Genomic DNA, 22,442 nt, shown 5'->3' on the forward strand with positions numbered 1-22,442 from the left:
TCCAAGATAGATCACATACTGGGTCACAAAACAGCCCTTCATAAGTATACAAGAATTAAGATCATACCATGCATACTTTCAGACCACAATGCTATGAAGCTTGAAATCAACCACAGGAAAAAGTCTGGAAAACCTCCAAAAACATGGAGGTTAAAGAACATCCTACTAAAGAATGAATGGGTCAACCAGGCAATTAGAGAAGAAATTAAAAAATATATGGAAACAAACGAAAATGAAAATACAACAATGCAAACGCTTTGGGATGCAGCGAAGGCAGTCCTGAGAGGAAAATACACTGCAATCCAGGCCTATCTCAAGAAATAAGAAAAATCCCAAATACAAAATCTAACAGAACACCTAAAGGAAATAGAAGAAGAACAGCAAAGACACCCTAAACCCAGCAGAAGAAGAGAAATAATAAATATTAGAGCAGATATAAACAATATAGAATCTAAAAAAAACTGCAGAGCAGATCAATGAAACCAAGAGTTGGTTTTTTGAAAAAATAAACAAAATTGATAAACCTCTAGCCAGGCTTCTCAAAAAGAAAAGGGAGATGACCCAAATAGTAAAATCATGAATGAAAATGGAATTATTACAACCAATCCCTCAGAAATACAAGCAATTATCAGGGAATACTATGAAAAACTATATGCCAACAAACTGGACAACCTGGAAGAAATGGACAAATTCCTAAACACCCACACACTTCCAAAACTCAATCAGGAGGAAATAGAAAGCTTGAACAGACCCATAACCAGCAAAGAAGTTGAATCAGTTATCAAAAATCTCCCAACAAATAAGAGTCCAGGACCAGATGGCTTCCCAGGGGAGTTCTACCAGACGTTTAAAGCAGAGATAATACCTATCCTTCTCAAGCAATTCCAAAAATAGAAAGAGAAGGAAAACGTCCAGACTCATTCTATGAAGCCAGTATTACTTTGATTCCTAAACCAGACAGAGACCCAGTAAAAAAAGAGAACTACAGGCCAATATCCCTGATGAATATGGATGCAAAAAATCTCAGTAAGATACTAGCAAATCGAATTCAACAGCATGTAAAAAGAATTATTCACCATGATCAAGTGGGATTCATTCCTGCGATGCAGGGCTGGTTCAACATTCGCAAATCAATCAACGTGATACATCACATTAATAAAAGAAAAGATAAGAACCATATGATGCTGTCAATCAATGCAGAAAAAGCATTTGACAAAATTCAGCATCCTTTCTTAATAAAAACCCTCGAGAAAGTCGGGATAGAAGGAACATACTTAAACATCATAGAAGCCATTTATGAAAAGCTCTCAGCTAATATCATCCTCAGTGGGGAAGAACTGAGAGCTTTCCCCTGAGATCAGGAACACGACAGGGATGTCCACTCTCACCGCTGTTGTTTAACACAGTGTTGGAAGTGTTAGCATCAGCAATCAGACAACAAAAGGAAATCAAAGGCATCAAAATCGTCAAAGATGAAGTCAAGCTTTCACTTTTTGCAGATGACATGATATTATACATGGAAAATCTGATAGACTCCACCAAAAGTCTGCTAGAACTGATACAGGAATTCAGCAAAGTTGCAGGATACAAAATCAATGTACAGAAATCAGTTGCATTCTTATACACTAATAATGAAGCAACAGAAAGACAAATAAAGAAACTGATCCCATTCACAGTTGCACCAAGAAGCATAAAATACCTAGGAATAAATCTAACCAAAGATGTAAAAGATCTGTATGCTGAAAACTATAGAAAGCTTATGAAGGAAATTGAAGAAGATATAAAGAAATGGAAAAACATTCCGTGCTCATGGGTTGGAAGAATAAATATTGTCAAAATGTCAATACTACCCAAAGCTATCTACACATTCAATGCAATCCCAATCAAAATTGCACCAGCATTCTTCTCAAAGCTAGAACAAGCAATCCTAAAATTCATATGGAACCACAAAAGGCCCCAAATGGCCAAAGTAATTTTGAAGAAGAAGACCAAAGCAGGAGGCATCACAATCCCAGACTTTAGCCTCTACTACAAAACTGTAATCATCAAGACAGCATGGTATTGGCACAAAAACAGACACATAGACCAGTGGAATAGAATAGAAACCCCAGGGGGCGCCTGGGTGGCGCAGTCGGTTAAGCGTCCGACTTCAGCCAGGTCACGATCTCGCGGTCTGGGAGTTCGAGCCCCGCGTCAGGCTCTGGGCTGATGGCTCAGAGCCTGGAGCCTGTTTCCGATTCTGTGTCTCCCTCTCTCTCTGCCCCTCCCCCGTTCATGCTCTGTCTCTCTCTGTCCCAAGAATAAATAAACGTTGAAAAAAAAAAAAAAAGAATAGAAACCCCAGAACTAGACCCACAAAAGTATGGCCAACTAGTGTTTGACAAAGCAGGAAAGAATATCCAATGGAAAAAAGACAGGCTCTTTAACAAATGGTGCTGGGAGAACTGGACAGCAACATTCAGAAGGTTGAAACTAGACCACTTTCTTACACCATTCACAAAAATAAACACAAAATGGATAAAGGACCTGAATGTGAGACAGGAAACCATCAAAACCCTAGAGGAGAAAGCAGGAAAAGACCTCTCTGACCTCAGCCGCAGCAATTTCTTACTTGACACATCCCCAAAGGCAAGAGAATTAAAAGCAAAAATGAACTACTGGGACCTCATGAAGATAAAAAGCTTCTGCACAGCACAGGAAACAATCAACAAAACTAAAAGGCAACCAATGGAATGGGAAAAGATATTTGCAAATGACATTTGGACAAAGGGCTAGTATCCAAAATCTATAAAGAGCTCATCAAACTCCACACCCAAAAAACAAATAATCCAGTGAAGAAATGGGCAGAAAACATGAATAGACACTTCTCTAAAGAAGACATCCAGATGGCTAACAGGCACATGAAAAGATGCTCAACATTGCTCCTCATCAGGGAAATACAAAACAAAAGCACACTCAGGTATCACCTCACACCAGTCAGAGTGGCCAAAATGAACAAATCAGGAGACTATAGATGCTGGAGAGGATGTGGAGAAACGGGAACCCTCTTGCACCGTTGGTGGGAATGCAAACTGGTGCAGCCACTCTGGAAACAGTGTGGAGGTTCCTCAAAAAATTAAAAATAGGCCTACCCTATGACCCAGCAGTAGCACTGCTAGGAATTTACCCAAGGGATACAGGAGTACTGATGCATAGGGGCACCTGTACCCCAATGTTTATAGCAGCACTCTCAACAATAGCCAAATTATGGAAAGAGCCTAAATGTCCATCAACTGATGAATGGATAAAAAAAATTGTGGTTTATATACACAATGGAGTACTACGTGGCAATGAGAAAGAATGAAATATGGCCCTTTGTAGCAACGTGGATGGAACTGGAGAGTGTGATGCTAAGTGAAATAAGCCATACAGAGAAAGACAGATACCATATGTTTTCACTCTTATGTGGATCCTGAGAAACTTAACAGGAACCCATGGGGGAGGGGTAGGAAAAAAAAAAAAAAAGGAGAGGTTAGAGTGGGAGAGAGCCAAAGCATAAGAGACTTTTAAAAACTGAGAATAAACTGAGGACTGATGGGGGGTGGGAGGGAGGGGAGGGTGGGTGATGGGTACTGAAGAGGGCATCTTTTGGGATGAGCACTGGGTGTTGTATGGAAACCAATTTGACAATAAATTTCATATATTAAAAATAAATAAATAAAATAAATAAATAAAATTAAAAAAGAAAGTTGTTCAAGTTAAAAAAATAAAAAAATAATAAAATTTAAAAGTATATATATTATTTCATGCTAACAAAGGAAAATGACCTGTCAAGCATGACAAAACATGGAAGAATCCTAAATGCATAATACTAAGTGGAAGAAGCCAATCTGAAAAGGCTATGTGCTGTATGATTTCAACTACATGACATTCTGAAGAAGGCAAAACTATGAAGACAGTAGAAAAATCAGTGGTTGCCAGGGGCTCAGGGAGAGGGTAGGAAGGATAATAGGTAGAACACAAAGGATTTTTGGGGCAGTGAAACTATTCTATATAAAACTGTAACACTGGATATATGTCAGCACACATTTGTCAAAACCCACAGAATATATAACAAAAAGTGAACCCTAGGGGTGTCTGGATGGCTCAGTCGGTTAGGCTTGGTTTTGGCTCAGGTCATGATCTCACGGTTTGTGAGTCTGAGCCCCACAGAGCCTGCTTGGGATTCTCTCTCTCCTTCTCTAGAGGCAGGCCCTCTCTAGGGGCAGAGTCCCTCTCCTGCTTGCTTGTTCTATGTCTCTCAAAATAAATAAAAAACTGAAAAAAACAATAATAAAATAAAATGGTTTTTTTTGAAGAGTGAACCCTAATGTAAACTATGGACTTCAGTTAATAATAATGTATCAATACTGGCTCATTGATGATAACAAATGTACTGCATTAATATAAGATGTTAATAATAAGAGGTATATAGGAACTCTTTTTTTTTTAAGATTTTATTTGTAAGCAATCTCTGTACCCAACATGGGGCTCAAACCCACAACCCCAAGATCAAGAGTTGCATGCCCCACCTACTGAGCCAGCCAGGTACCCTAGGAACTCTACTTTCTGCTTAGTTTTTCTATGAACTTAAAACTGAAGTCTACTGAAAAAAAAAAAAAAAGCAATGCCCAAACAATACTCACATAGGATCCAAGTTATGTATACCTTTCTGTCACAAATGGGAATAGTGCTGGTGTGGCTTGCACAACATTAGTGATCTCCATTCTACAGCTGAGTTCAATAAAGAGCACCCAGGTTACCACTTCAGCAAGCAGAGGGGCTACTCTGGCTCCTTTTGCTTGCCTTTCTAGAGTAGAGGCTGAGTGACCATGATGAAATTGGTAACTCATAAATCTTGGACCTTCTGACCAAAATCTTAAAAGACCCTAAAACCTGGCAAATTCTCTCCTTTCTTTTGCTTTGAAAAACAAAGTGGTCTGTCTCCCCTGAATAATAATGAAGTAGGATACATATTAAAAAATACGTAATGGTGTGTTGGGCTGGCTCAGTCAGAAAAGCATGTAACTCTGATCTTGAGGTTGTGAGTTCGAGCCCCATGTTGGGTATAGAGATAACAAAAAAATTTTTTTTAAATGAGAATGATTTCTAACCAAAGGGAGCTTAAGCAGAGGATTTTTACATATTATTCATTCTTACTCAGGGGCAGATATGCACACATCTCACAGGTAGAATGCATACTTTAAGCATGTCTTTCACACCTGCTCCTAGAAGAAGGAAAAATTATTTCATGCCAGGCCCTATGTGGGGCTTTCCCCAAGGCTCATTCATTACACTTATCTTTTACCCATTTTTCCACTTATATTCTGGTATTTTTCTTATTATCTTATAATATTTTGTTGTATAGTGAAGATAATTACCAACAAGAGAAGCTTCACTTAAAACTAAACAGAGGAGCTGAGCAGAAAGGGATGGAGAGTGAGTACTAATGAGTACAGTCTTTCTTTTTTGGAATGATGAGAATGTTCTGGAATTAGATAGTGGTGATGGTTGCACAATTGTGAATATACCAAAAACCACCACCAAATTGTACATGTTGAAAAGATAAATGTTTGGTATTGACAAAGACTCTCTCCTTGACCAAACTAAGCAGGTTCCTCTGAGTCTTCTCTACCAGAGCTTGTCCTTAGCCACTGTCCTTAACTTCAGCCTGCATAGCCTAATTGAGCAAGACTTCTAAATCAGTTTAGAGAGAATCCCCACCCTAATCTGATCTCCCTGGATTTTGATCAAATTCCTCATCCCCCACCCTTGATATCTAAACCTTTAGCCTGCTTTCAGTAAGAATCCTGTTTAAATTAGTTTAGCAAGAATCCTCTACCCTTTATGTCTCTTAGTAATTTTTTATCCACTGACCCCCTCTTCAGAGTTGAGCCTAATCTCTCTCCCTATTACAATAATCCTGAATAAAGTCTTCATTACCATTTTGACATGTGTCTGAATAATTTCTTTAACAGCATATAAATTTTATCTCAATAAAGCTCTTATTCCAGGAACTAAATAGAAAATCTTGTCTGTCTTATATCCATCACTAAATGTGATGATAAAAGTGCCAATCACACAGTAGTTAAAATACTAAACAATATGTAATTGATTTGCCCAAATCTATATATAATTTTCCAATTTAAGTAAATCCAAAATGATGCCTATCTAATTGGAAGAAAAATTAAAAGAAGAAATTATTATATATAATCACATATGTAAAATCAATCACTGGTAAACTGTCTACATTGAGATAATTTACTCCTTCCCAAATAGTGGTACATATTTCTTTGTTATTTTTCTTACTGGTTTTTTGTTTTGTTTTTTGTGTTTTTTTCTTACTGTTTTTTTTTAAATCAAAAAAAATTTTTTTTTAATCTTTGAGAGAGAGAGACAGAGAGAGACAGAGTGGGAGCAGGGGAGAAACAGAGAGGGAGACACAGAATCCAAAGCAGGTTCCAGGCTCTGAGCTGCCAGCACAGAGCCTGATGCGGGGCTCCAACTCAGAACCACGAGATCATGACCCAAGCAGAAGTCAGACACTTAACCAAGTGAGCCACCCAGGCACCCCTTTATTTTTCTTACTTTATTAGCTTTTTAAAAAATTATTAAGTAATAAGTGCAACACTGTAATATTTCAAAACTGAATAGGCGCTTACAGGAAAAGATGGATAATCTGCCATCTCCCTTCTCCCTTCCGATTCACTTTTATGAAGTAATCAATGTTAAGTCTTTTGATATATATCCTTCCGCATCTTTCCTTGTGCTCTTACATATATGGATGAGTTTTTTTTAATGAGTCATGTTACACACATAATACTATAATTTTTTCACTTATCTATATATGAAGAACATTCCTCTAGATCAATCATAGAGCTCTAATTTATTCTTTTTAATGCTGCATGTTTCTTATTTCCTAACATTAACAATCATTCAAGAACTCCTTTACTAAAGGACACTTACGCTATTTCTAGATTTTTACCATTATGCTACAACAAATAATTTGAATGTATATACATATACTGACTGAACCAGGAGCCTCCAGTTCTCATTTTCTTTTTTTTTTTAAGTTTATTTTGAGAGAGAGAGAGAATAGGCAGGGAGGGGGAGTGAGACAGGGGCAGAGGATCCAAAGCAGGCTTTGTGCTGACAGAAGAGAGCCCAATTGCTGGGCTCGAACTCACAAACCAAAGTCAAACACTTAACAGACTGAGCCACCCAGGTACCCCTCCAGTTATCATTTTCTATGCATTTTTTTTTCAGTTTTATTATAGAGATGTGATAATACTATATTATTTCCAGTCTTTCGTTTTCTATTTAAAATTGTGACATAGAAGTATCTGGGTGGCTCAGTCGGTTAAGTGTCCAACTCTTGATTTCAGCTCAGGTCATAATCTCATGGTCGTGAGATTGAGCTCCGTGCTGGGCTCCACGCTGGTGTGGAGCCTGTTTGGGATTCTCTCTCCCTCTCCCTCTGCTCCTCTCCCACTTGCATTCTCTCTCTCTTTCTCAAAAAAAAAAAAAATTGTGATATAAACATTTCCCCCATGTTATAACTCTGTAAACAATAGTTTAAATAGATTTATAATATCATCCATTAAACTATAGACTATATCTTTGATTCTGTAATTCCACATGTAGTGACTGAACTTCATGGAATAATAATAGATCAGACAAAGAAACACACTAACACATCATTTGCTAAAACAAAAATTTGGAAACAACCTAAATGTTAAATTCAAGGAATGGTTAAATAAATTATGGAATAGTACATAAATAATAGTGAATATTATAAAATTGAAATTAGGTATATGTATTTTTCATAAATAAATCATTTTTACAAATTATACCAATTAATTCTCCCACCAGCAATGTACTTACAATGTTAAGTCCATAATAGTAGCTGTTATTATTATTAGGCACTTACTATGTTCCAGGAACTATCCTAAGTCTGTACATGTGTTAATTAATCTAACTGTCAAAATATCCCTAGTACAGGGATGTCTGGATGGCTCAGTAGGTTAAGTGTCCCACTCTTGATTTCAGCTCAGATCATGAGATGAAGCCCTGTGGAGCCTGCTTGGGATTCTCTCTCCCTCTCTCTCCCTCTCCCCTGTTTGCATGTATATGCGCGCTCTCTCTCTCTCTCTCTCTCTCTCTCTCAAAAAAAAAAAATCCCTAGTACAGAATTTATTACCAATACTAAGGTACAAAGGAAGAGAAAATAACTCAAGGAAAACAATTCCACCTATACAAACAAGATAAACACTCTCATTCTGAGTACTCAGCCTTCATATAAGAATTTTATCTTGGTCCCAAAATCATCTGATTGTGTTCAATTTCTTAAGGTATGAAACTCTTTGGAATTAGTTCAAAGGCCCTGAAAAAGAAAACTTCCCTTGGCATGCTGTTCATGATTACCTGCTATTGTTCAGGAATTTGCAGTGAATTCAGTCTTAAGAAAAATTACTGTAAAGACATCCAAATCAGTAAGGAAGAAGTAAAACTTTCACTCTTTGCAGATGACATAATACTATACAGAAAAACCAAAAGACTACACCAAAAAACTGCTAAAACTGATAAAGGAATTTAGTAAAGTGGCAGGATACAAACTCAATGTACAGAAATCTGTTGCATTTCTATATGCCAGTAATGAAACAACAGAAACAGAAATTAATAAAACAATCCCATTTACAATTGAACCTAAAATATGAGATGCCTAGGAATAAACCTAACCAAAGAGGTGAAAGATCTGTACTCTGAAAACTATAAAACACTGATGAAAGAAATTGAAGACAACACCAAGAAATGAAGACATTCCATACTCATGGATTGGAAGAACAAATATTGTGAAAATATCTATATTACCCAAAGCAATCTACATATTTAATGCAATCCTTGTCAGAATTCCAACAGCATTTTTCACAGAACCAGAACAATCCTAACATTTTTATGGAATCAAAAGACTCCAAATAGCCAAAGCAATCTTGAAAAAGAAAAGAAAAGCTGCAGGCATCACAATTCTGGACTTGAAGTTATATTACAAAGCTGTAGTAATCAAAACAGTATGGTAATGGAACAAAACTAGATACAGAATAAAAACAGAAATATACCCACAATTATATGGTCAATCTTTGACAAAGTGGAAAAGAATACCCAATGGAAAAAAGACAGTCTCTTCAACAAATGGCCTTGGGAAAACTGGACAAAAACATGCAAGAGAAAGAAACTGGCTCACTTTTTTACACTATCTACAAAAACAAATTCAAAATGGATTAAAAACCAAAACGTGAGACTGGAAACGAGAAAAATCCTAGAAGAGAGCACAGAAAGCACAGGCAGTAACTTCTCTGACATTGGCTATAGCAACTTTTTATAGATAGGTCCAAGGCAAAGGAAACAAAAGCAAATCAATCAATCAACAAAACCAAAAGGCAACCTACAGAATGGGAAAAGATATTTCCAAATGACATATCCAATAAAGGGTTGGTACCCAAAACATACAAAAGGTTTATAAAACTCATCACCCAAAAAACAAATAATCCAGTGAAAAAACAGGCAGAAGACACGAACAAACATTTTCCAAAGAAGACTTCCAGATGGCCAATAGACACATGAAAAGATGTTCATTAACATTTAACATCAGGGAAATGCAAATCAAAACTACAATGAGATATCACTTCATACCTGTAAGAATGGCTGAAATCAACAACACAAGAAACAACAGGTGTTGGCCAAGGATGTGGAGAAAATTAACCTCTTGCACTGTTGGTGGGAATGTGAACTGATGCAGCCACTGTGGAAAACCCTATGGAGGTTTCTCAAAAAGTTAAAAATAGAACTATATTATGATCCAGTAATAGCACTACTGGATATTTACCCAAAGAACACAAAAACTCTAATTCAGAAGGGATACATGCGCCCCTATGTTTATAGCAGCATTATTTACAATAGCCAAGATATGAAAGTAGCCCATGTGTCCATCGATATATAAATGGATAAATATGTGGTATATATACAAGGGAATATTATTTGGCCATAAAAATGATAAAATCTTGCCATTGGAGCTAGAGAGTATAATGCTAAACAAAATAAGTCAGAGAAAGACAAATATTATATGATTTCACTCATGGCATTTAAGAAACAAAACAAACAAGCAAAGGGAAAAAAAAAAGAAGGAGAAAGAGACAAACCAAGAGGCAGATTCTTAACTACAGAAAACAAACTTATGGTTACCAGAGGGGAGGTGGGGGGGATGGGTGAAACTAACTTGAATTAAAATAAAAAAAGATTACTGTATAATAGGAAGAATATTCTTGACATATTGTAGATACACATAACCAAAGCCCAGAAATCTCAATTACTGTCCCAAGATTAGAACCTTAATTTCTGAGTTCTATTTATCTTCCCTGGAAGGCACAGACTTGATTTGCTTTAAAAATCAAAGACTTCTGGTAAAAATTTTATAGCACTTTAAAATACAGTACAGCAAATAAACTTAATATTACTTGGACCTGGCAATGATATCATAGAAATGCTTTCTGTTTTCCCTCTCTTTGCCCAAAGCTTCCAAGAGACTGGTGAAAGTGCCTGACTCCTGCAGCTCCTGCATGGTCTTTGTAATTATGTCACTGAAAAACTGCCTGTAAGGAGAAACAAGAAAGATGAGTTAATAAATTTCCTTACATTTACAAAGGGCTACAGAAGTCACACAAGTTAAGACCTGGAATGAAAATCAGAACTAAGTTGGAATTACTCCTGGAATGCAAGAATAATTTAACATTAGGAAGTCTATTAATAGAGGGGCGACTGGGTGGCTTAGTCAGTCAAGCATCCAACTTCGGCTAAGGTCATGATCTCATAGTTCGTGGGTTCAAACCTCACGTTGAGCTCTGTGTTGGGCTCCAGGCTAACAATGTGGAGCCTGCTTAGGACTCTCTCTCTCTCCCTCTCCCTCTGCCCTTCACCCACCCACGTTTTCTCTCAAAAATAAATTAAAAAAAAAAAGAAAGTCTATTAATAGAATTCATCACATTAACAAAGGCAAAAGGAGGAAAAACCATAAGACCATCACAACAGATGGCAGAAAAGGCATTTGGCAAAACTCAATACCCATTGGTTTAAAAATAAACGACAAAAACTTCGCAAACTAGAAATAAGAGAACTTCCTTAACCTGACAAAGTTTAGATACCAAGTACTAACAAACATTAAATGTACAGTATAATATTATGTACACAATATTTAAAAACATGTAAAACTAGGGGCGCCTGGGTGGCGCAGTCGGTTAAGTGTCCGACTTCAGCCAGGTCACGATCTCGTGGTCCGTGAGTTCGAGCCCCGCGTCAGGCTCTGGGGTGATGGCTCAGAGCCTGGAGCCTGTTTCCGATTCTGTGTCTCCCTCTCTCTCTCTGCCCCTCCCCTGTTCATGCTCTGTCTCTCTCTGTCCCAAAAATAAATAAACATTGAAAAAAAAATTAAAAAAAAAAAAAAACATGTAAAACTAGGGGCGCCTGGGTGGTTCAGTCTGTTAAGCATTCAACTTCAGCTCGGGTCATGATCTCTGTTCACAAGTTCATGTGGGGCCTGAGTTGGCAACGTGGAGCCCGCTTAGGATCCTCTGTCCTCCTCTCTCTGCTCCTACCCATCCCCCCAAAAAATTTTTTTTAAAAACATGTAAAACTGTATGTACTGTTAAATAAAACACATACATACCTAATAAAAGTATCACAACATGTAAGAGAATAATAAATACCATATTCAGAATAGAGTTCATCTTTGGGGGAAGAGTGAGGGGGACTAGCATCTGAGGCTTCAATTGTATCTGTAGTATTTCATTTAAAAACAAAACAAAACAGGGGTGCCTGGGTGGCTTGGTCCGTTGAACGCTCATCTTCAGCTAAGGTCAAGATCCTGCAGTACGTGAGTTCAACCCTCACATTGGGCTTGCTGTCTCCCAGAGCCTGCTTTCAATCTTCTGTCTGTCTCTCTCTCTCTCTCTCTCTCTCTCTCTCTCTCTCTCACTCCCTCTCAAAAATAAACCTTTAAAATAAAATAAAATGAATTCTTAAAAAAAAAAAAAACCTCTAAAGCAATTATGGTAAAACGTTAAGATTTGGTGCTTACACACATTTAAGTATTCATTATTTCATTATTTATATTTTTCTGCATTTTGGGGTGCTCGGGTGGCTCAGTGGGTTGAGCATCCAACTTTGGCTAAGGTCATGATCTCACAGTTTGTGAATTCCAGCTCCAAGTCCAGCTCACTGCTGTCAGCCTGTCAGCACGGAGCTCACTTTGGATCCTTTGTCCCCGACTCTCTGCCCCTTCCCTGCTTGCTCTTTCCCTCTCTCTCTCCCCCGAAAAATTATATTTTTCTGCATTTAAAAAATATTTGAGGGGCGCCTGGGTGGCTCAGCGGGTTGAGTGTCTGACTTTGGCTCAGGTCATGATCTCATGGTTTATGAGTTCCAGCCCCGCATTGGGCCCTGTGCTGACAGCTCAGGGCTTGGTGCCTGCTTCGGATTCTGTGTCCCCCTTTCTTTCTGCCTCTCCCCTGCTTGTGCTCTCTCTCTCAAAAATAAATAAACATTAAAAAAATTTTTTTAATAATAAAAAATATTTCATAATTTTGCAAAACTTAAACCTTTTAAAAATTTTTAAAAAGAGGGGCGCCTGGGTGGCTCAGTCAGTTAAAAGCTCAGGTCATGATCTCACAGTTTGTGGGTTAAAGCCCTGCTTCGGGCTTTGTGCTGACATCTCAGAGCCTAGAGCCTGCTTCAGATTCTGTGTCTCCCTCTCTCTCTGCCCTTCCCCCACTCATGCTCTGTCTCTCTTGCTCTCTCTCAAAAATAAATAAAACATTAAAAAAATTTTTTTTGAAGAGCTAATAAAACCCTCACATTTTAGAGATGAGTAAACCCAGGCTCAGGAAGGTTAAATGACCTGCCTAATCACATAACTAATTTGAGAAAGATGTATAACCATATAATTCATACTTCCTGACTCCTAGTCCTTTGGTTTCTATAATATTCTGGTGGGTAGAGAATTTTAAAAACTGCTTTTTAATGTTTTGATATAGAGTCGGCAAGAATTACGCTATTTTACATAATAATCTATTAACAACAGTTCAAAGAAAAAGATTCAAAACCTATATTAAGAGAAAAGTTAAGTATACCAAAGTAAAAAAAAACAATTGAGGGGCGTCTGGGTGGCGCAGTCGGTTAAGCGTCCGACTTCAGCCAGGTCACGATCTCGCGGTCCGGGAGTTCGAGCCCCACGTGAGGCTCTGGGCCGATGGCTCAGAGCCTGGAGCCTGTTTCCGATTCTGTGTCTCCCTCTCTCTCTGCCCCTCCCCCGTTCATGCTCTGTCTCTCTCTGTCCCAAAAATAAATAAACGTTGAAAAAAAAAATTAAAAAAAAAAAACAATTGAAAAGATATTAGCCATCACATGGAGACAGAAAAGGTCATTAGCTAGATTGGGTGTTTATAAGCTGGATACCTTTCTGTCATGCATGCAAATCTGAGCCAGATTGATTTTAACAAGAAACATTACCCCTCTGATGCAGGGATTGGAAAATTTTTCCTATAAAGCGACAAATGGTAAATGTTTTGGCTTTGCAGGCCATAAATTCTCTGTTGCAACTCCTCAACTCTGTTGTTGTAGCATGAAAGCAGCAAGAGACAATATGTAACCAAATGAGCAATGCTGTATTCCAATAAAATTTATTTTCAAAAACAGACCACAGGCTGCATTTGGCTGGTGGCCCTGGGTAATTGTTCTAAGCATTCATTTACCAACAGTCCTTACCATCATATTACATCCTCTTTTATTTTATTTTTAAAATTTTTTAAATGTTTATTTTTGAGAGAGAGAGAGACAGAGCACAAGCAGGGGAGGGGCAGAGAGAGGGAAACCCAGAATCCAAAGCAGGCTCCAGGCTCTGAGCTGTCAGCACAGAGCCCAACACGAGGCTCGAACTCACGAACCATGAGATCATGACCTGAGCCAAAGTTAGACGCTCAACAGACTAAGCCACCCAAGCACCCCATATTACATCCTCTATTAAACTTAACAGGTTTCTTTGTCAGCAAGCCAGCTGACAACAAAAAACTGAATACTGAGACAATGGAAACTGAGACTGCCTTTCAGAAATTCTCGGGGCTCCTGGGTGCCCCACTTGGCTAAGTGTCCCACTCTTGATTTCAGCTCAGGTTATGATATCACAGTTATGAGACTGAGCCCTGAGTTGGGCTCCGCTCAGAGTGGGAAGACTGCTTAAGATTCTCTCTCTCCCTCTGTCCCTCTCCCCCACTCCTGCTCTCTTTCTCTACAAATAAAAAATAATAAATAAATAAATAAATGAATAAATGAATAAATAACTGGAAACAAAGGCTCAACAACTTGCCCCTGATCATATAGCCACCATACTTCCAATTGTACCACACTTCCTCTAGGCAGTCTTTAGCCAATCCTATTATCAGCAGTAGCTTTCCATATAATGACCAATCCATAAGAGAAGACAGCAGTCGACCACCCTTGCACCCATTTTTCATCCATAATAAATATACTACTACATTCCAAATATGCTCTCCTTCCTTACCTATCTACCTGAATTTTCTTCAGTGTCTCCGTAGACATTATGGTCTGTCTTATAGGTTTTTTGAAGACAAGATCTTGCGTTTTGTTAAATCCGTTGGCCAATTGGCTTCCTTGTCTGATTTCTGGCAACTTGGTTTCTTCTTTAGGTAAGAATGGACTCGTTATTATTGAGGTTTTTGGGTCATCTGAAAGTTTTTCTAAGGTCTTTCCTTCAAAATTGATTTCTTTATTTTTCTTCTAAAAACAAGAAATAATGTTTTATGTAATACAGATTTTAAGAGTAAAGAAACAATGCTATACAAGAGCCTCTGCCTACATTTTTCAACCTCATCTTCTGCCACTTGTACTCGACACACAAGAAAATTACTCTTTTCTTCAGCCACATAAACCATGTCCTGCTATTTTGTTCCTTCCTGCCCGTAGACAACATTCCTTTTCTGTCTTTCCTCAGTGTACCACCAGGTAAACTTTAAGATTTTGATCAAAGGAAAAGTTATTTGTGAAACACCTTTATTAGCAGACATTTACCATATTGTAATTCTTGAATACGTTGTATACAATTGTATAATCGTCTCCATCAGATTGTAAATTCTATGAAGGAAGGGACAGTTCTTAGAGATCTTGGTTCCCTGCAAATTCTTTTTGAAACAGGGGAACCTGAGTGGCTCAGTCCGTTAAGCATCCGACTGTTGATTTTGATTCAGGTCATGATTTCACTGTTTGTGAGATTGAGCCCCACGTCGGGCTCTGTACTAACAGCAAGGAGCCAATCTGAGATTATCTCTCTCCCTCTCTTGCTGCCCCTCCACCACTCATGCACACGCTGTCTCAAAAGTAAATAATTAAAAAATAAAATAAAATAAATTCTTTTGGGAATTAGACTGGATAATAAATGTGGCCATCTTTATAGTTTCATTGTCTGGAACAATGCCTAGGGTATAGGAGACTCAAAATGCTCATTGAACACATGAATTTTAAATATAAAGAATGAAAGGAAAGTCATATCGAAGAGCATAAATTGGTATAATTAGTAGTGTGGTATAGAGTTTGAAGGTCATGTGGGGAAAGGCCAAAATAATTTATTTTTCAGACCCAAATTGAACACTAAGGGGTAGGCATCAACCATAGGAACAGCATATGTCTTTTAACTGATGATTCCTATTTAATCTGTGGCTAAAAGCTTTAGCTATTGAGAGGCCATACAACATAGTCATTATACCTAAAGACTCTGAAACCAAACTTCCTTATTTGAATCCTGGCTTTATTTCTCACTAAACCATATTGCCTTAAGAAAACTATTTAATATCTCTATGCCTCCATTTTCCCATTGGTAAAATAGGGATAATAGTACCTCCCCTCATAGGGTTATTAAAAGGATTAAATAAATTAATATACATAAAGCATTTAGAACAGTACACAGAACTTTGTGAGTTCTACACTTGTTATGATTACTTAAATTCTTGTGCTGTCTAATGCACAAAAGAAAAGTTTATCTGCACACTGATACACAAAGCCTAGGTCTTCCTTAGCTAAACTTCAACTAGCCCAGAAATGTTAAAAACTATCCATGAATGGTTAATAAACACAGAGTCAACTGTATTTTTCTTTACAGCAACAATAAGCAAAGATTCAGATCTAAAGAAAACATCTATAGGCAAGTACAAAACAAAATGCTGCCTTAAATAAGAACTAAATTTAAATTTTTTCTTTTAAATTAAAATTAATTTGGCTACAACGAGAATAGAAGTGTAGCATTTCAACAACTGAACTGAAACTTACCTAGATGTAAGGAAAACCTTAAGGGTGGTTTTTATTTTAGATTTTATCTACGTAGGGAAGGGGAAAGTGTAAGGCCTAGGAGGCTCTGTTTTTCCATTTCCCTGTTTTTCCTCTACCTTTATGCTTGGGCATCTGGAAATGGAAACAACTGTGTCAAGCAGCCTGATTTACTGATTACTACAAATAAATATGAATTTTTAAAAGAGAGAATTTAATTGGGCTAGCTAAATGTTTTAGTTCATTTACTAAAAAAGATTTATATCACACACACACTATGTACAAGAGAGGGTATTAGACTCTTGAGACAAAAGGTAAGAGAAACAGTATCCCTGCAGGGAAGCTCTTCCCAAATTTTGGTCCACTTACTCCCACTTCTGGTAGAATCTGATACATTAGTATATTTTTCATCATGCCACTCCATGATTTTACAAATGAAAATCTATTTGGAGATGTCCTTAGCTATAAAAATGGCTATAAAAGAGGGATAATGCTAATTAACCTTTCATCCCAAAGTTGTTCTAAAGGCTAAACAATAACACAAAGGATTTAAAATATAATCCTATGCCCTTACAGGGCAATGACATTGTAAAATTAATGAGCTAGAAGTAGTATTATGAAGCAAAAAAATTATTTTAAAAGATTCATAATTTTGTAAAGTTGTGGAACTAACTTATATTGAGAAAAGAGCTGTTAAGCTTCTATTAATCAAGATAAGAGTATAAGGCTTTATTATATACACTACTATAAAATTACAAGCAGGGTCTCTGTTAAGTCAGAAAATTTTGTGGGTGAAGATCCCTATCATAAACCAGAATAAAATAGTGCAAAAATTTTGTTCTTTAATTTAGTGAAGTAGTGACCGCTGCTGAATTGTTTATAAATTTGGGTTTTTCATTCTCTCGAGTTTCTATGAAGTCAAATTACCTTTTTTTTAGCCTGACAGTATCATTGATAAGTCTCATAAAACTTTATCTTGTTAACTAACTAAATATCTTTTTATTTTTGATTCTTACTGAAGGAGACAATAAATAGGGAGGAAACCCCAGACTCTTTACTATTTATTACCTAGCTTAATGTATGAATTAGACTCTTATTTTAAACGCATTGAAAGGCTTAGTTCTTGGGTTTTCAGTCTCTTTGCCTTTCATAAATTGATAAGAAAAATTAATTTGTTACAAAATTCCCTGATATACCCATTAATGTAATTTTTTCCCCAAGTTTTTACTTAAATTCTAGTCAGTTAACATATGGTAAAATTGGTTTCAGGTGTATAATTCAGTGATTCATCACTTACATATAACACACAGTGCTCATCACAAAAAGTGCCCTCCTTAATACCCATTACCCATTTAGCCCATCCCCACCCACCTCCCTCCATCAACCCTCAGTGTTCTCCATAGCTAGGCCTGTTAGTGTTGTTTTAAAACCACCCTGAAATTCATAGAATGCTAGCATTAGAAGGGACTATGTGGATCATTTAGTTAAAACTCTGTTACACTTTAGGGACACCTGGCTAGCTCAGTCAGCGGAGCATGCAACTCTTGATCTCGTGGCTATGAGTTCAAGTCCCACACTGGGTGTGGAGATTACTTAAAAATAAAATTGAAAAAAAAATACACACACAAAAACTCCATCACATTTTACAAATGGGAATATGAAGACCAAGAAAGTGAAATGAACTGATAGTACACAACTAAACTGCAAAGAGCTCCTGACTCCAAATCCAGTATTCTTTAAAGTAATTTTTACCAAGTTTTTTGAGAGAGAGAAAGAGAGAGAGAATGAGCAGGGGAGGGGCAGAGAGGGAGGGAGAGAGAGAATCCCAAGCAGTCTCCACACCGTCAGTGCAAAGCCCGATGTGGGGCTTGGACTTATGAACCGTGAGACCATGATCTGAGCCAAAACCAAGAGTCAGACACTTAACCAACTGAGCGACCTAGATGCCCCTCCAAATCCAGTATTCTATTAAAATTTTGTATAACTTTCAAACTTCAATAAAAGTTTAATAAACCCAGACTATACATATAATGATAATAATTATTATTATTTAAAAAATTTAAGGTGAAATTAGTATCTAGTCACAATATATATGGACTTCTCTTCCATTAGACATGGAAAGCAATTTACTCTGTTGTTTATGTAGCAGTTTTCATCTATAATAGAATCAGAATTGTATATTCTGTACAAATTATATAAAGTAATTTTGCTGAACTGAATAAATGTGTATTTATAAATTCTTTCCATTTTATACTACAACCTAAGTTATTAAAATTTATAAGAGCTTAAGAATTTATGAAAATTTTCTCACTACCAAGTTGAGTTTTTTGATAATTCAATAGCCCTTTGAGGAGGAGTCCATATCACCACTGAAAATATAATGGGTGACATAATGATGTAGCTGGATATCAACAAAGGCAGGTTGCAACAGATTCAACAAAACAACAAAGTCATTTTAGAATAAAGAAACATTAAGAAGGTCCAACTGAATTTCTTCCCACTACTGTTCAGTTAGCTTTCAGCAGCCAAGAAATACAAGAGGGTGGGGCAATTCAGTAATTTGGCTACTCTCAGTACATACACTGTCTAGTGATTTAACTGTAGGCTTTTTTGAATAATGCCAACATATTGGAAGAAAAGGATATTCTGACTGGCAATGTCTGTTGAACTATTGTTATTTCACCCCATCAATTCAGGGTATGTATCTCAGGTAATTATTATAACCCTTTTTATCTCAGATAAAGGTGCTATCTCCCGTGTTAAATTTAATGGCATAAGTACGGTACATGATAGAAAAATAAAAAGGAAAGAAAACAAAAATTAAATAGTGGTGAGTGTATATACCATGTTGACACTTTGTCTTCTTTCATACTGAACTGGCATGATATAGTTTAGAATAGAGAGCTGATCTGTGGTATCCTCCAGAACTGCGGAGATCCTCAGCACATCTAGAATGGAGAGTGGTTCTATGATTTCCGGGATGATTTCTATGTTTGTTTCTTCAGCTGTTTCTTCTTCTTCTTCTACAGCACCAGGTGGCTCGCCTGTCACTGACACTGTCACCTCAGAATGCCAGACTTCTGATGGAAGACTTGAGGCTTCTAGTTGGCCTCTAAAGAAAAAAATAAAGAAAAAAAAATAAGTCAGCCACCAAATGTTTAAAAATTGCACAAATTCAAAAGCACAGGCAGCATGTAGATTGGCTCCTGTGAAGTCCATATTGTCATATAATATAACCAAAATAAAGAACAAAAGTAGGAGTTTACACATGGTTCTGCTAAATAAATATCTCTCTGTGACATTCTGACCAACCAAAGGCACGCCACTTACTGTTAAATAACTCTGTGTAACCCATACTATTTGACTGTGCTTAACCAATTTGAATTTGAACCCAAATTAACTTTTTTTTCTAGCAATATCTTTAGATGCTAACCAAAAGTGTCTCATGATTAATGAAAAACGGAATGTGGCAGGAGCACCTGTCCGGCTCAGTCTGTGGAGCATGTGACTCTTGATCTTGGGGTGTGAGTTTGCGCCCCAGATTGGTACACAGCTTACTTAAAAAAAAATAAATTAAAAAAATAACATTAAAAACAAAACCAAAACCAAAATGTAGTAACCAGTCTCCAAAGTGGGTCCATATGAGTCTTACCTTCTCGTATTCATGCCCTTTGTCCCTCATATTAATAGGACTAACTAAGCTATGTAACCAGGAGGATGTTGTGGGTTCCAAGGTTAGGTGATAAAAGACATTGCAGCTTCTCCCTTACTGTCTCATATCTTTCACTCTGTGAGAACCCAGCTGCCTTGTCATGAGGACACTTGAACAGCCCTTTGGAGAAGTTTGTGAGGGTGAGGAACTAAGGCCTCTTACCAACAGCCAGCATCAACTCCCCAGCTGTGTGGGAGTGGATCTTGCAGCCCCAGTCAAATTTTCAGATGACTACAGCCCTGGGCAATTTCAACCTTAAAACAGACCCAAGCCAGCACCATTCAGCTAAGCTGCTCCCAAATTCCTGACCCACAGAAACTATGTGAAATAATAAAAGTTTATATTTTAAGTTACTAAGCTCTGGGGTAATTTGTTACACAGCAATAGATAAATTTAGCATAAGGCATAATTCATACACACACACACACACACACACACACGCACACACACACAAACTGGAATTTTGAACGTACTTTTCCATTCTTCTTAAGCTACTTTTAACTTCCATGGTACATTTACAATCTCACAAGAAATGCAGTCACCTAAAATGGGAAGAAAACATTGAGATTAGTTTAAGGGAGTGTTGAATGACATTTAAATTATTTCCATCCTTTCATTAAGAGAAAATTAAAGAATTATGAGAGCTGTGACATATCCCCTCTTTTTGCTTATCAGAGCAGTCCTAGCAATGGAAAAACTGCTGACATCGTGGGATGCAGGACTACTAAGTAATCAGTTTAATTATTGACAAATGAAATTACTGATAAATGAAATCTTTGAGTTTGTTCTTATGGTAAATTAATATAAAACATGGTTTTCATATTTTATTATATTCTGATTTTAATTGGAAATATTTGTATAATAGATTTATGTTATTCTGCTTACTGAAATGTTTAATTAGATCATTTAATTTCCGATCTGTCAGACAACAAAATTTATTGCACCTGGACTTAGAATATTTGAGATTGTATTTAGAAAAGCTGCATTAATCCTGAAAATCCTGAAAGTAGTTTACTATTACTATCAAGATGTTACCATTCCATAAGCCAAAATCCTTTCCGCTTAAATGAGCTTTACAATAAGAACATCCCATGGAGAATTTTGCTCTATGCTGAATGAATAGTGAATGGTAAGTTTCCAATATGATTTTTTACAAGGATGATACAAGTATGTCTCACACAACAGAAGTCTCATATGCAAAAATGAAAAGGTAAAATAGAATCTTTATGTAAACTGAAAACAGGATACCCCAAACTAGCCAAATTTTCTGGTACAAGGGCATTCTTAGGAGAAAGTATCATGGTGTTAAGGAGATTTGGCTCTTCTTTTGTGTTGTTGTTGTTTCTTAATTTTTCCTCTTTTAGGTTTGGGCCATAGATAAATGTGCTTCATGCAAGTAAGATAGGACTATGCTAATGCAGTAGTCAGTGTGTTCATGCTGTTCTGGCTTTTCATTCCTCAATGCTAGAAATCTAGGAGTCATTCCTGCTTCCTCGTTCATCTTGACACCAGCATTTCCCAATCCAAGCCATCACAAAGTCCTGTGGATTCTTTCTTCTTTTTCTGTATCCCCCAACACTATGCTGGACATGGCTGTTGTTTCTTGCCTGAACAACTCCAACAGCCCCAAAACTGGAAGCAATATTTTTTAAATGAAAAACTGAAAATCTAAAAAATTAAAGTCAATTTTTTAAAATTGAAAATCTGATCATGTTTCTCCTTAGAACCCTTCCACGGTTTCCCATTGCCTTAGGATAAAAGCTAGAATGCTAAACTTGGCCCATAAGGCCTGCATGATCCGGCCCTGCTCTGTTCCTGTTCAGATATTTACTTGGCACTGCCCACCCACCCCCCCCTTTTTTTTTTCTAACCAGAACATTTATGTTGTGACTAATCGTTGAAATTCTTGAGATGAACTGGATGCTGCAACAGCTGCCCTCTTGGGTTTAGGTGTTGTTCCTTCACGGAATCCATGCCTGAATCTGCAGTACACAATTTTTAGGTGAGATCAAGTGTTTTTATCTTCCTAGCTCCCTCCCTGATGGATCACCATTGGCTGGCTGTTTCTCTATCAGAGACCATGGCACCTGTCAGGCAATCATCTCCCTGCCCTCTCTTGGGGGCTTAGGTAACTATTTCTGCCCCATGTCCCTGGGGACTGCATCATCCCTTATAGTTTCACTTCTGCCAACATTTTTGCAAGCAGACCTTTTATTAAATTCTGAACTCTATCACTGTTTCCATCCAGGGCAATACTGACTGATGCTATGACCTATATACATACATTTTTTAATATATTACATATATACACACATAAATATGTAATATATAT

General features: G+C 37.2%; 1 protein-coding gene across 1 annotated transcript in view; it reads right to left on the reverse strand.

The window, feature by feature from the left end:
- Positions 1-22,442, reverse strand: part of IQCG (IQ motif containing G) — a 56,594-nt gene that overhangs the window by 32,074 nt on the left and 2,078 nt on the right. The window contains exons 2-5 of the mRNA XM_047874654.1: positions 20,584-20,652; positions 19,243-19,510; positions 14,624-14,859; positions 10,536-10,664 (exon numbers count right to left, since the gene is read on the reverse strand). Of these exons, the coding sequence (XP_047730610.1) occupies positions 10,536-10,664; positions 14,624-14,859; positions 19,243-19,510; positions 20,584-20,618 (668 nt within the window). The 5' untranslated portion in view covers positions 20,619-20,652. The remainder of the gene's footprint in view (positions 1-10,535; positions 10,665-14,623; positions 14,860-19,242; positions 19,511-20,583; positions 20,653-22,442) is intronic.

The sequence above is a fragment of the Prionailurus viverrinus genome, chromosome C2, assembly GCF_022837055.1.
Source record: "Prionailurus viverrinus isolate Anna chromosome C2, UM_Priviv_1.0, whole genome shotgun sequence".
NCBI lineage: Eukaryota > Metazoa > Chordata > Mammalia > Carnivora > Felidae > Prionailurus > Prionailurus viverrinus.